Below are 14706 nucleotides of genomic sequence, written 5' to 3'. Positions count from 1 at the left end.
CAGAAGAAACAAAGTGAGGGCCTGCTCTATGTCATTTTTTTTGGGCAGAAAGGGTGAGATGCACATAGCAGGGTGAGGGCAAGGTGAATGAAAGATTGGTTGGCTTGCTCCCTGCTTCCAATGCTGCTATTAGTGACAGAAAATCATGCCATGCCCTGCTGTTGGATAGTACCAATTAAGGTGTGGAAACATGGATCAATGGTTGCTTTGTACTCATTTTCCAAAATTCAAGTAAACAAACATGGCCATATGTACTATTGGAGTATGGCTGCACTACAAGGCCTCAAAAGTGACAGAAGAATGATCAAAAAATGCTGCATAATTGCTGTCCTCTTGAGGTACAAGGCAAGCCATGGACAAGTATGGTGCAAGTATGGTTAAATGGTACTTTTCTTACAATTCAAGCAACCAAGCAAGATTCACATGTTCTGCATAATTTGGCTTTGCAAACACACTTAAAATGATATTTATGAGCTGTTCCAATTGGCCAAATGTTGAAAAAATGCTTGAGTCAAAAAGTCAACTCTTGGTCAAACTTTGAATTTAAATGAAAAAGGTCCAAAAATGCCATTTTGATTGGTAAGGTTTTAGGTCATGAAATTTATATTTTGGAAAGAGGATGAAAAATGTGGTTTGTAGGAAAAAACCCCACCAAATTTGGCCAAACGGTTTGGGAGATATGGCCCTTTGAAGTTCAAGATTTTCTGAAATCGATTCGATCATAACTTGCCAACCACACATGGGAATTGAGAGTTCTAGGACTTTTTGGAAATGGGAGAACACGATCTTCAACTTTCATGTTGGGCAAAAATTCATTTGAGGCTTATATCATGATGTAAGTTTGAGGATCAAAACTTTCCATTTATGGTAAGTTTCAGTTACAGGCCCAGTTTCCGTTTTGGGAAATTCATGATCTGGCTTCAAATTCTTCCATGATGGTGTTTGGCATGATGTATGATGACTTTTTGGACATGAATGAACTCTCACAAACCAATTCCAATCATCAAATCATTGATTAAATGGACAGTTGACCAACAGTTGACTTTTAGGGTTTCTGACTGATTATGCATTGACTGATGAATTCCAAACCCTAATTCCTTGAGAATTTGACTTCAAATGATGTCCCAAGTTGTATGAACTCTTGATTATTGACCATGGTGCCCAAATTCCACAAGAATGACCACCATCCACTGCTTTGACTGACAGTTGACTTTCTTAGGGTTTTTGACTGTCTGGGCATGAACTGCTGACCTCTGAGCCCTTAACCCTTGACCAAAATACTTCAAATAGACCTCTAAGCCATGTGAACTTGTTGGACAAACCCCAAGGCCTTGATTCAATGAGAAATTCCTTTGACCTAATTCCTTGACTGTCTTGCACTTGAAGCAACTGAAGCAATGCAAATGTTATGCAATGGATCATGATATGCTATGACCTAATATGAAAATGTATGTATAATGGTAGGTGCAAATTTGAGGTGCTACAGGCACTATGACTCTAAAAGTTTATGATGAAGAGTTAAAAATTGATGTGCGTAACACCATGAAATAAAAAGATGATGTGGCCACCAGTCAACACATAAAGGTGATTGATCAAATGGTTCTGAAAGAAAATCCTCTAGGTGAACAAAAATTGCCCTTGGAGAGAGTTCTAAGTCTATCAATCTCGGAAGACACTCAAGAAGTTGATGAAAAGGTAAGGGAAGTGTTAACTATGATGGCAACACAACCGCCCTTTAAGGGATCCTGATCACTCCGATGGGAAAACTTAAGGGAACCCCAAGTTGAGGAAAAGAAAGATGAGACCAAGAAAGTGGCTGAGCTGAAACAATTGCCTGAAAATCTCAAGTATGTTTTTCTAGATCCCGAAAGGAAATGCCCGACTATTATAAGCTCTAATCTAGAGGTTTCTCAAGAAGACAAGCTTGTCAAGGTTTTGAAGAAGCACAAAAGTGCAATGGGATGGGAGATAGAAGACTTGAAGGGAATTAGCCCTACGGTGTGTATGCATAAAATTCTCATAGAGGATGGTCACAAACCAGTGGTGCAACCACAAAGAAGACTAAATCCCGTAATGAAGGAAGTGGTTAGGAAAGAGGTTGTTAAACTATTAGATACTGGGTTAATTTATCCCATATCCGATAGCTCTTGGGTGAGTCCTGTTCATGTGGTCCCGAAGAAAGGAGGGACTACAGTTATAAGGAATGAGAAAAATGAGTTACTTCCTACAAGGACGGTCACTGGGTGGCGTGTGTGCATCGACTACAGGAGGTTGAATTTGGCGACCAAAAAGGATCATTTTCCGTTACCATTCATTGATCAGATGTTGGAAAGGTTGGCAGGTCATGAGTACTATTGTTTCCTTGATGGATACTCTGGATACAATCAGATAGCGGTTGCACCAGAAGATCAAGAGAAGACAGCTTTTACATGCCCCTATGGTATTTTTGCTTACAGAAGAATGACATTCGGGTTATGTAATGCACCAGCCACATTTCAAAGATGCATGACCTCCATTTTTACGGACATGCTCAAAAAGCATATGGAGGTCTTCATGGATGACTTCTCGGTATTTGGTTTTTCTTTTGATAATTGTTTAACTAACCTTTCCCTTGTGTTAGAAAGATGCCAACAGACCAATCTGATTCTCAACTGGGAGAAGTGTCACTTCATGGTGCGAGAAGGAATAGTCTTGGGTCACAAAATCTCTCACAAAGGGATAGAAGTGGACCAAGCCAAGATTGAGGTAATAGAAAAGCTACCACCACCTATGAACGAAGAAGGTATAAGAAGTTTCTTAGGACATGCGGGGTTCTACCGCAGGTTCATACGAGATTTTTCCAAGATAGCTAAACCCTTAACTACCCTGTTGGTTAAGGACAAGGCTTTCATTTTTGATAAAGATTGTGTCGTTGCTTTTGAAACTATAAAAAATAAATTGGTGACGGCACCTATTGTCATTGCTCCTGATTGGTCTCTACCTTTTGAGATCATGTTTGATGCGAGTGACATTGCTGTAGGAGCAGTTCTTGGGCAACATAGAGATAAACTGTTGCATGTCATATATTATGCGAGTCATGTGTTGAACCCTGCACAGATGAATTACGCGACTACCGAAAAGGAGTTGCTATCTGTGGTCTATGCCTTTGATAAATTCAGGCAATATCTGTTGGGTTCTAGAGTCATTGTTTATACTGACCATGCTGCTTTGAAGTATTTATTTGCTAAGCAGGACTCTAAGCCAAGACTGTTGCGATGGATCCTGCTACTCCAAGAGTTTGATGTGGAAATTCGCGACAAAAGAGGGTGTGGAAATACTGTGGCAGATCACCTCTCCCGGATGTCCCCCATAGATGAGAATAAGGAAAAACGTCCAATAAAGGATGAGTTTGCTGACGAACACATCCTTGTTGTTATTGGATTACCTTGGTTCGCAGACTACGTGAACTATCTAGTAGGCGGGGTGATCCCGAGTGAATTTGACTCTAACCGTAAGAAAAAGTTTGTTCATGATTGCAGGTTCTATTTGTGGGATGACCCGTTCTTGTACAAGAAGGGAGTAGACGGGTTGGTCAGAAGATGTGTTCCCAAAGAAGAATAGAGGGATGTTCTAAAAGCTTGTCATGATTCTGACTATGGTGGACACTTCAGTGGTGATAGAACCGCTGCCAAAGTCCTCCAGTCAGGCTTATACTGGCCGACACTTTTCAAAGATGCTCAGCAAGTAATCAAAGAGTGCGATAAGTGTCAAAGGATGGGAAACATTTCGAAAAGAAATCAGATGCCGCAAAACCCCATGCTGGAAGTTGAACTCTTCGATGTTTGGGGTATTAACTTTATGGGACCGTTTCCTCCTTCATTTGGAAAGAATTACATTTTGGTGGCGGTGGATTATGTATCCAAGTGGGTAGAAGCAGTTGCTCTACCAACAAATGATGCAAAAGTTGTGGTAAAGTTTCTGAAAGAAAACATATTTGTCAAGTTTGGAGTGCCAAGAGCTCTAATAAGTGATGAAGGAACTCACTTCTTAAATCACCTAATGGAGAAGCTACTCTTGAAGTATAATGTAAAACATCGGATAGCCACTCCGTACCACCCGCAAACAAGTGGTCAAGTTGAAGTGTCAAATAGGAAGCTGAAATAAATCCTAGAGAAGACGGTTAATGCTTCTCGCAAGGATTGGGCGAGTAAACTTGATGATGCGCTTTGGGCATATCGAACTGCTTTCAATACACCGATCGGTATGTCCCCATATCAATTGGTATATGGTAAGGCATGTCACCTACCCTTGGAACTTGAACACAAAGCTTTGTGGGCTTCAAAATTCCCTAGCTTGGATCTTTTGAAAGCGGGAGAATCCCGAATCCTTCAACTCCATGAGTTAGAAGAATTTAGGAACCGGGCATATGAAAATTCAAAAATCTGCAAAGATCAAACTAAGAAATGGCATGATAGAAGAATACAAAGGAAGGAATTCTAGGAAGGACAGATGGTACTATTGTTTAATTCAAGGATGAAGTTGTTCTTTGGAAAACTGAGGTCGAAATGGTCGGGTCCATTTGTGGTGCACAAGGTATATCCCCACGGAGCAGTTGAAATAAAAAATCCATCCAATGGGGACATTTTTAAAGTGAATGGCCAGAGATTGAAGCCTTAAAATATGGGGCAAGAAGTGGGCCAAATTGATGTTATTCATCTTGTCTGATAAGACCCTCAACCGTCGAGCCAAGCGACGTTAAACGAAGCGTTACGTGGGAGGCAACCCACCCTTTTGAATCTAATTATTCTCTTTGTTTGGTTGTGTGTTATTTACTTGCAGGTGTGAATAGTGTTTGCTAAAGGAGTTAAAGATAACGGTCGCAAAAAGTCTCTGAAAACTCGGAAGCAGAAGCCGGGCACAACTCGAGAAAGGAAACCAAGGAAAATGAGAAATCAGGGAGCTGACATGAGCGCCCGTGTCAGCTGACACGGCCCGTGTCAGGATATGCCAAGGAAGGGTCAAAAATTGGATTTCATGGGGCCTGACACGGGTGCCCGTGTCAGGTGACACGGCCCATGGCAGCCCCTGCGTGGAATAAGCTGAAAAAAGCGCTTTTTGGACGGACACGGCCCGTGTCCTTGGATAGTGTTGCACTGACACGGTCGCCCGTGTCAGCTGACACGACCATGTAAGCTAGCGCAGTGGTGAATTTTTTTAAAAAATATGATCGTTGGAGCATGGTCCCGCCTCCGAATTTCACCATATAAACTCACTTTATCCCCCATTCTCTCTTCATTTACCCCATATCCTTCATATTCTCTAACCTCCATCTCTCTTTCTCTCAAAACTACCTAAAAACCTCCATCTTTCTCACTTAAAGCTCTCTACTTTCACCTCATATCTCCATCATTTCTCCATCCGTCTTCACAAAAGTTCTACCATTCTCCATCCTCGACTTTCCTACGGTAATATTTCCGCCTAATTTCTCTTTTCAATTTCTTGTTTCTTTTTGTTGTGTGCAGGTACGAATATGTCTCGCCGTGTAGAGAAAAGCAAAAATGTGGCGGAATCATCCCGTCCACGACAAAGGGCGAGAAGAACCCCGAATGAGCGCGATATTGTGTTCGAGAACCTAGAGCACTAGAAGAGGTATGCGGTTCATCTGAAAAGAAAATTAACCCCCACGAGGTACATGTGTAATGGCACTCTGCAGGAATTGGGATTGCAAGCGGAGGTTCACCGTATGTTCCACACCTTAGGGATGCTAGAATTCATGCAGCTGGAAGCGCCAACTTTCGCGCGCATTACACTTGAATTCCTGAGTACCATTGAGTTTAAGCTGAAAAATAGGTGGAATGCAACAGAAAAAGAATATTACGGTACGTTGCAGTTTCGATTATTTAATACTGATATGGAATTGACTGTGGATGAGTTAGGGAGGATCTTAAAACTCCCAATTGTAGGCCCTGGAGCGGTGCCCGATACGTTTGTCCTGACGGAATTTTGGACCGCCATAACAGGTAACACTAAATATGTTTCCAAAGGGGCAAAAGCATCGGGTATCCATAACCCGTGTTTCAGGTACGCACAGAAGGCATTGGTATACACCATGTTTGGTCGCGGAGACAACACTGTTGTTGCCACTCAAAGGGAGTTGTTCTTTCTGTACAGCATGGCATCACAAACTCCAATCAACGTAGCAACTTTTGCAGCTGACTACTTAGGTAGAGTTGGTTGCACTACTTCAGGCGACATTTCTGTTGGCGACATGATTACACAGATTGCCGATCATTTTGGATTTGGTGTTGCACTGGCTGACTCTCCACAGGTGCCAGGTAAAAACAAACTAGACATAGTCGCCTTGATCCAAAAAGGCATGATTGCAGTAAAACAAGATTATTATTCTCTTATTTTCCAAAAAGTCCATGTCCTTGCTTTACCTGCTTACGATTTCATCAGTATTACTAACAGAGCCAACTGGCTCTATGACTGTCCCGACCTGGCTGAGGGGGATGAAGATTTTTTTGACTCTTTGCCTGCAGATGAACCTATGGAAGGTGCACTGAGCACCGAGGAGCCTTTTTACCAGCAACCGCAGGAACCGACTCAAGCTTCAGGGTCTTACTCCATGCCGCAAGACCAATGGGGTTGGATTCAGGATGAGATCGGTCACCTTCGCACGGAGCAATTCAGGCAAGGTGAGGAGCTCACCAGGTTCGGAGTCGAACAACGCCGTCAAGGGACGGTTTTGGATGAGATGAACGCGATGATGCAACGCATGATGTTGCATTATGCGTACCCGCCACCACCTCCATAGTAAACGCTGTAAGTACCCATCTTATCTTGACATTAAACATTGCGGACAATGTTTGGTTCAAGTGTGGGGGGGGGGGGGGGTTTAATTGCTTTATATTTTATTTTTAGCTGTGTCTGTTGTGTTACTTTATTTGTCATTGTTTTATTTTTTTTAAGTTACAGATGAAAGTGGATTATGCTGGAAAAATGATAGACTAGTGGACAGTGAGGGAAAGACGCAACCCTGGATTTGCTCCCGAGGCAACCTGGAAGGTGATATAGCTGAGAAACAAAATGTTGGACGCAACTTGGAAACTCTAGACTGAAAGAGGAGAAGGTAAGCCCAAGATGAAAAAGAAGTTGTATGTCATAAAGAGTGGTTTGGAGCCTGCAAGCTTATCCAACATGGTGAGATTTCAGCTTAACCAAACACAAAAAGAGCGCATTAGGGTATGACTTTATCTCTCTAATTTTGCGTAAGTTCTACTGATACAGCACAATACAAAAACGCACACTAAGGCACATTGTTTGTTTTCACCCTTTTTGCCTTTCTAGCCATCCATAATGTTGTATTCATCTGTTACTAACCCCGTTGAGCCTGTACCCCCTTGTTTGTGTAAACCATCATGTTAACCATAAACCAAACACTTCTTACCCTCGCTCGACATGACTGTTGTAGTGTAAAATTTGTGCAAAAAGATAAGTTTGGGGTGGTAATCCTTAGAAGAAATGTTGGAAAAAGGGCAAGTGTAAGAAAAAGAAAAAAAAAGAAAAACTGTGTAGAAACATTCGCTTCTACCGAAAAAAAAAAAGAGAAAAGAAATGAGAAAATAAAGAAATAAAGAATAAGCACTTGCCTTGGAAATAGACTCATGCATTAATGTGATACTCTAAAGAAAAATTCGAGTGAAAAAGAGTCAAGATTGGACGACACCCCATAAAATAATTCTTGCACAAAGAAAAAACAACAACATGAACGCCGAGTTGTAAAACCATTTGTCATCCATTTTTGTTATCTACTCTCCCACCGTACCTAAGCCCCGTTACAACCCTTAAGACCTCTTAAAGTGTGTGAATTGTGTTTGTGTAGTTGACGTAGAATTTATTCAAAAAGTAAGAGTTGATATTGCATACCTTGATATCTTGAGTGCTAAACACCTTAACCTCGAGAGATTTGGTGAGTAGTGTGAAGAAGTTTGCAGGTAAAAGAACACTCTGAAATGATAAGGCAGTGGAGAAGTTCGAATGGGTAAACCAGAAGCTTAATCGGGAAGGAGAAAGATAAGTTGTGAATAACATCAACAGTGTTGTGGAGAGAATAGAATCCATGGTTGACCTCCGTGTTGTCTATTACATCACTTGAGGACAAGCAATGAGATAAGTTTGGGGTTGTGATCAGTCACCATTTACACTTAGTTTTCATCATCTATCCAACATTGAATCTTCAAGAATCGGTAACATTTTTCTCTTTATTTTAGTGATTTCTTAAGTTTATTGCATTTTATAAATTTTTGCTTGTTTTATGTTGCATTAGTAGTTCTTCTCTTTTTGTCGCATTTTATGCGTTCCTGTGTAGTACTGTTTGGTTTCCAGGTCAAATAACAAGTCCGAAAGTGCGTACCGGAAGAATGGAGGTCAAAGACATCATGCGAAGCGAAAAATGACAAAAATAGGGGGCTGACACGGGTGCCCGTGTCAGCATGTGGAGAAAAGAACCAGTGGAAACCCAAAAAATAGGGGGCTGACATGGGTGCCCGTGTCAGCTGACACGGCCCGTTTCAGCAAGGGATGAAGTATGGACTTACAGTGAGGCCAACACGGGAAGCTGTGTCACCTGACACGGCCCGTGTTGGCCATTTCGCCCCATTTGCTGATTTTTCATGTCTTAACCCCTTTGTACGCCCGGAGGGCAGTTTGGGCATTTCGTAATGTTTTTAGTTATTTGGAAGCTATTTAGTCTGAATTTTGGCTTAGAGAAAAGGACTTTTTGATCATAGAAGAAAAGAGACAGAAAGAAGAAGCGAGCTTGCAAAGTGTTTCAAGGATAAGAGATCAGAAGAGATCGGAAGAGATTGAAGATCAACCTTCATCAACAACAAATTTGTAATGTCTCTAATTTGTAATTTACTGTCTTTGAATATTATGAGAAGCTAAACCCCCCAATGCTATGGGGTGTCCCTGAATTGCTACTGTATGAATACTTTATCTATGTTCTTATAAGCATCGATGTTTTCTTAATTCAAATTATTATACAACGCTCTTAATGCTTTATTTTATCGGACAAATGAAATTCTGATCTCTGGTTAAGGTTTAGGTCGGGCAAACCGCCTTATTGCTTGTTGTATAATAAAACCCATGTTTAATCACTTAGGAATGAGGATCAAACTGTGGTCACCGTAAATTCTTGATCAATTACATATCTCATAACAGCAATTTGAATAACTAAGGAATTAGGATTGAAATTGACTGTTAATGGTTTTCGGCTAAGGAATTAGAGAAAATAATTCTTGAGAAACAGTTTTGAATTATAACAACATAGATGTGCTATAATATGGAAGAAGTTTATTACAAAGCAATTCATATATCTGGCCCTAGCATGCTTTCTCATATCGGTTAAATAGTTTTTATACGCTTAATATTTTTATTTCCGTTCTTATTATTTTTGAAAACACTCATCAAACCCCATATGATATTTTGTTCAATTGAATTATTATAAATATTGGTACTTACTACGCAGTCCTCGAGATCGATACTCGGGATAACTCCCTTTTTATTACTACATTGGTACAAATAGTACACTTGTTATTTTACCGATCATACCCCATATGGATAAAGGCCACAGGGCAGTTAAGACATTTAAAGGAGTGGGTGGCACGTGAAGTTTATCCTCGTAGATCTGACACTTATGGAATTTCTTGACTTATCTAAAACAACCAGATTCCATAGTCAGCTAGTAATACCCTTATATGAGGATATTCTTAGTCATGGTATGTCCACTGGCGTGAGTGCCAAAGGATCCTTCATTGATTTCTTTGATAAGCATGTCTGCTTCGTATCCATCCAGGCATTTGAGTAAGACCATGTCGTGATTTCTTTTGTAAAGTACATCCCCATTAAGGAAGAATTGAGATTCCAATCTTCTGAGTATTTTCTTGTCTCCGCTTGAGGAATTTGTTGGATACTCTTGTTTCTGGAGGAAGTGTTTGATGTTATGAACCCACGTGTCGTTATCTGTTTCCTCCTCCATCGATATGTAAATGGCTGGCTCATTATTTGAGGAAGCGCCGACATCGACCTATTTCTTATGCAGTTCCTAGATTGATCACATTTACTGGTTCCTAATGAGTTGGCATTACTTCCGTCCTCTTGTTAAAATAGTATGGCTAACTCTTCGAAAAAGCTTACAATCGTCCTTATCACCTTCTTCTGCTTGGTTAATTGGGAATTCGAAGTCGTAAGGAATATAGTAGTGTCGTTTTCAATAGGTTCATTTATTAATCTATATGAGGGAGATTTTTTATATTTGTTTTTAAAATGAAGTGTTGGGAATGAGAGTATTATGAAGGGAAAATGATCTTGATTGAAAACAAAATGCAATTTATTGATAAATAAGTCATTGAAACAAAGGGATCCCCTGCAAAGCTTGTCCACTTTCCTTGGGCTGAGCAAAAGACTTATTATTATTTTTGGAAAACAGTAAATTATTTTAAAATAGAAATCATCTCAAGAATCTCGATGGCCTTCTAGTTGTTGAGAGTTGTATCCGGTGAGTAGTGACACACCAAGTTGGGTATCCCTTCATCCTCTTTTTCAATTGCACACACATGATCTTCATTTCTGAACCCAACACTATGGAGCGTTTCTTGAAGGGTACAAAGTTTATTATGATTAATCTTCTGAACCACTTCATTTGTCGGTTTGTGACTCAGCCCGAACCGATCCTTATTCTCAGTTATTTCAAACACTTTTCCTCAACCCGTTACATCTTCCCTCTTGATTAAATATGAAATTCTTTTCCATGATGAGACTAACTTTTCCTTCTTTGAAACATCTTGTTTTTGACTGACCTCCATAATTTCCAAGGCTTGGAAGGGTATTTGGAAAGATGTCGGACCTTCCCTCCTTTGATACGGGATCTCAAAAGATATATGCCCCTGGAACTCTATTGTTGAAATGCCATCTACCTTCCTTGAGTATCCGATTTGGATCAAACCATGATCCATCATTTATCGAAGCTACCTTTTCATCTTTTCATATTTATCTAGATTGAGCCAGACAAACCTCACATTTTTTCATATTTATCTAGATTGAGCCAGACAAACCTCACATTTTTTTCATATTTATCTAGATTGAGCCAGACAAACCTCACATTTTATAGAGGAAGAAAGCTTGTGCTAACCTAAAGAATTAAAAACTAACAATATTTTAGCTCTTATAAAGAAATTGAGCATATTTCAACTGATTGAATAATTTGTTATTCTATATACTTGACTTAAGAGAGCATGTTGATAAAATTAATCCATACATAATTAGAGATTGTTAATAGTTAGTTAAACGTATAACTTTGTTAATTAAAAGTTTGTAGTTGATTTGAATTTCAAGCAGTTGATCAAGCAAGGCTAGCTGATCTACTTGTGTGGATGTATTGTATTCATTAATAATAATCCAAGAAGTTCAATTCACTTTTTCATTCTCACTCATCTCTTTTCATTTCTTCCTTAAAGTACAAGATACCATAATCTAAATCATGCTCTGAGAAGTCTTGCATATGAAAAATAGACAAGTAGCTCAATAACGGTGTATGAGTTGCTTGTATGCTTCCTTGTTCTCCAAGTAATGATCAATTTCAGCCTGACATCATAATCATAAGTCACATTAAACATCAAAATTAGTAACTTCGCAGAAAGAATTACATAAATGTGAAAATGTTCTTAATCTAGGATGAGACTCGACTGATTCATATTCTGACATTAAAGTACAAATTAAAATGTAAGTCCGTCCGATCTATAAGATCGTGTGAGAGTGTAAGAAACATACCTTTCGAATTGCTTTTATGGCAATGAGCAACTTATCACCAAAAAATTCGTCAAGGAACTCGGCCTTATGAAGAGATTCCAAAGATTCAGAAAGTGATTTTGGCAATCTTTGAAGGTTTCTTGGATTAAGATCGGTATCTGCTTCATACATAAAATAAAAAGTTTATTATTCAAGAATTAATTAAGCAATTAGGAAGAAAATGGTAACAAATTACTAGGAAAGAACTTTTAGTATATTTTATCTTACCAACAGGTTCAGGAAGAGAAAGATGTCGACGAAGACCATCAATGCCAGCAGCAATTATAGCAGTTAAGCCTAAATATGGATTTGCGGAACCATCAAATGACTTAAATTCAAAATTACTCGCGAAACCGCCCGGAGTTCCAGGCGGAGAAGAAGCTCGCAACGGAGCTTCCCTATTTTCATTTCCCCAAAACAAATATGCACCGCTCCATGTGTTCGGTTGCAACCGATCATAACTGCAATCAAATGTAAGAAAACATAAAAGCATGATAACCATTATTCTGACCTCAAGTTCTGATGCATCGCTTGTCTCGAGATAACATGAACCTGATAGGAAGTGGTGCTACAAATGGCAAAATCGAAGGAAGATGATGAAGAACTCCGGCCATGAATTCTTCTCCCAAAGTTGATATTCCATACTTTGATGTTTCATCAGATGCCATAAATACATTTTGGCCATTCTGCCATAAACTTAGATGAACATGGCATCCAGAACCCAAATCATCTAATGTGTACCTTCGATATGAAATTTTTCTACTGTTATATACAATATTTCTTAACACTTATAAGAGCAACATTGTGACTTACTTTGGAATAAAAGTTGCAAGCAAATCATGTTTTCTAGCAATAGATCTAATGGTTTCGCGGGTATAAACTAAGCTGTCTGCAGCTTTAGCACAAATGGTATGTCCTAAAACCAATTCAAATTGCCCTTTACCAGCTTCTGCATGTAACTGCAAAATTTTATATCAAATTCAATAGCCTTAAATTCCATGAAAATATCAAGTGAAGTCAATAAAATAAAATGACTTAATATTTACCTGTTCTACTGGAATGGCCATGGAATGTAAAGCAGAAGTAATTTCACGAAGTATTGGGGAAGCAGCATCAAATGCTGATGAGGAGCAGTAAGGAGTTGAGTCAAATTGTATCCATTCTTCTTTTCCATCCCTGAATGGTTTGTTCATGTTTTTCTTCATGTTTATAACTAATTGCCATGGTAAATTGCATTATTCAAATCACAAGATGATATTGTCATACCTTATTTTTCTCTTCAAGAGAAAAAACTCATTCTCAAACCCTGCATTCATTACCTATAGAAGCAGTCTTTAAGTTAGTAGTTGTGACTTTTGATATAGGAACGACAAAAAAAAATTAGAGTCTTATAACGGTTACAAATATTTTATTACACAGTTTCATCGTGAAAAATTTTAGACTCCGTGTTGGATCCCGTTTGCACCCTCAAATAACAAAAATAGGACAATTTTTGTTACATACCAAATCAAATTCATCTTTCAAAATTTTGGAAGCTCTTCTTAAAGCTTCTCTTGGGCAATACTCCCATGCTTGGCCAGGTTGAACATTCAAATCACCTAAAACCATTTCATCTTGCTTGCTCCTATAATAATGAAACAAAAAAGACCAAAAGGAATGAAACATATGAAAATGTAAAGAAATGATTTATATATATTTTTGAGTATGATGAACTTGTGTACCAAGGAATAGTCCTTATAGTAGACAAATCAGGTGTTAATCTTGCTTCACCAACTGAACCCAAACCAGAACCATGTGCAGGTCCATCCAAGAAAGATGTCATTGCCATACTCACAAATGCTAAACCAACACCATTCTTTGTAACAACATCATAGAAACGTTTTCTAGGAATTGCCTGAAATATAACCTCGTAACATAGTAATATAAATATAACAAAAATATGTAAATGAAGTGAGAAAACTTACACGACATCTATGTTGTCCTGAATTATCAACCCATAATATACGAACAAATGAAACATCTATCTCTAACTCATTCACAACTTCAACTTCTTCGACAGCTTTTCCCAACTCAATCGAATCCATTCTCTCACAAATGATTTAATAAATTTTTGCTTGTATCAAAATAACACATATATTTAGAACTAGCATATGAGATGCGTACAAGAATCTCTCACGTCCATTTATGCCTATGAAGTTGACATGTTTAGACTCATAGGAAGAGGACGTTGCTATTTTGTTAATGAGGAGCTATTTCATCTTAAATTATCCTTCTTGTTTTCTATAAGAGAAAAATTGAATAAAATTGTCAAATTAGTTCATGATTTTGTAGAACACTTTTAAATAAGACTTAAAATGATCAATACTTACAACAACAAAAAATAGTTGATTGTTAAGCTAATCTATATATTTAATTTTAACCATAGGTCGTTAATTTTTTTTCAATTAATGTTAATTTGGGTCCTAACATAATGTAAGGTGGGCACTCCATCCACTTCTTACACACATCTTGATCATAATGTTTAATGTTTAGTGGAGACCACCACATCCCCTATAAGTAGAGAGGTGGGCATGCGGACTTATTTGTTCATTTTAACTTCTTTACATAAATTCACATATTAAATATTTGAGAGTTGCTCATTATATCCTAAGAATTTTTTTGAAATTCTAAAACTGTTTGAATTTTTTTTGTCTAAAAGTTAATTTTCAGATGTACCTTGTACCATATTGTTTCTATGATTTTATTCAAACAATAACAAAAACAAAATTGTCTAAAAGTAAAAATTCGGATAATATTACTTGTGAAAACAACTACTAGTATATCCACAGGAAATTTCTGCGAAAATTGTTGCAAAGGTATATGTTGCAGATGCACCTT

The 14706-nt window shown here is 38.4% G+C and overlaps 1 protein-coding gene across 2 annotated transcripts; it reads right to left on the bottom strand.

Annotated features, from left to right (window-relative positions):
- Nucleotides 1–11359: 11359 nt before the first annotated feature.
- LOC127094974 (uncharacterized) lies at nt 11360–14102 on the bottom strand. 2 transcript variants are annotated; one of them, XM_051033730.1, is made up of 10 exons: nt 13794–14102; nt 13551–13723; nt 13333–13453; nt 13096–13148; nt 12876–13005; nt 12643–12788; nt 12382–12525; nt 12058–12290; nt 11812–11948; nt 11360–11625 (listed from the first exon to the last, which is right to left on the bottom strand). In XM_051033730.1, the coding sequence occupies exons 1-10, from the start codon at nt 13911–13913 to the stop codon at nt 11563–11565; spliced, it is 1320 nt and encodes a 439-aa protein (XP_050889687.1). In that variant the 5' UTR covers nt 13914–14102; the 3' UTR covers nt 11360–11562. The 2 variants fall into 2 exon arrangements, with proteins under 2 accessions (XP_050889687.1, XP_050889686.1); XM_051033729.1 differs by having other exon boundaries at nt 12382–12570; nt 13794–14098.
- Nucleotides 14103–14706: the final 604 nt, after the last annotated feature.

Source organism: Lathyrus oleraceus, chromosome 6 (genome assembly GCF_024323335.1).
Source record: "Lathyrus oleraceus cultivar Zhongwan6 chromosome 6, CAAS_Psat_ZW6_1.0, whole genome shotgun sequence".
NCBI lineage: Eukaryota > Viridiplantae > Streptophyta > Magnoliopsida > Fabales > Fabaceae > Lathyrus > Lathyrus oleraceus.
This window is presented reverse-complemented; position numbering and strand designations above follow the sequence as displayed.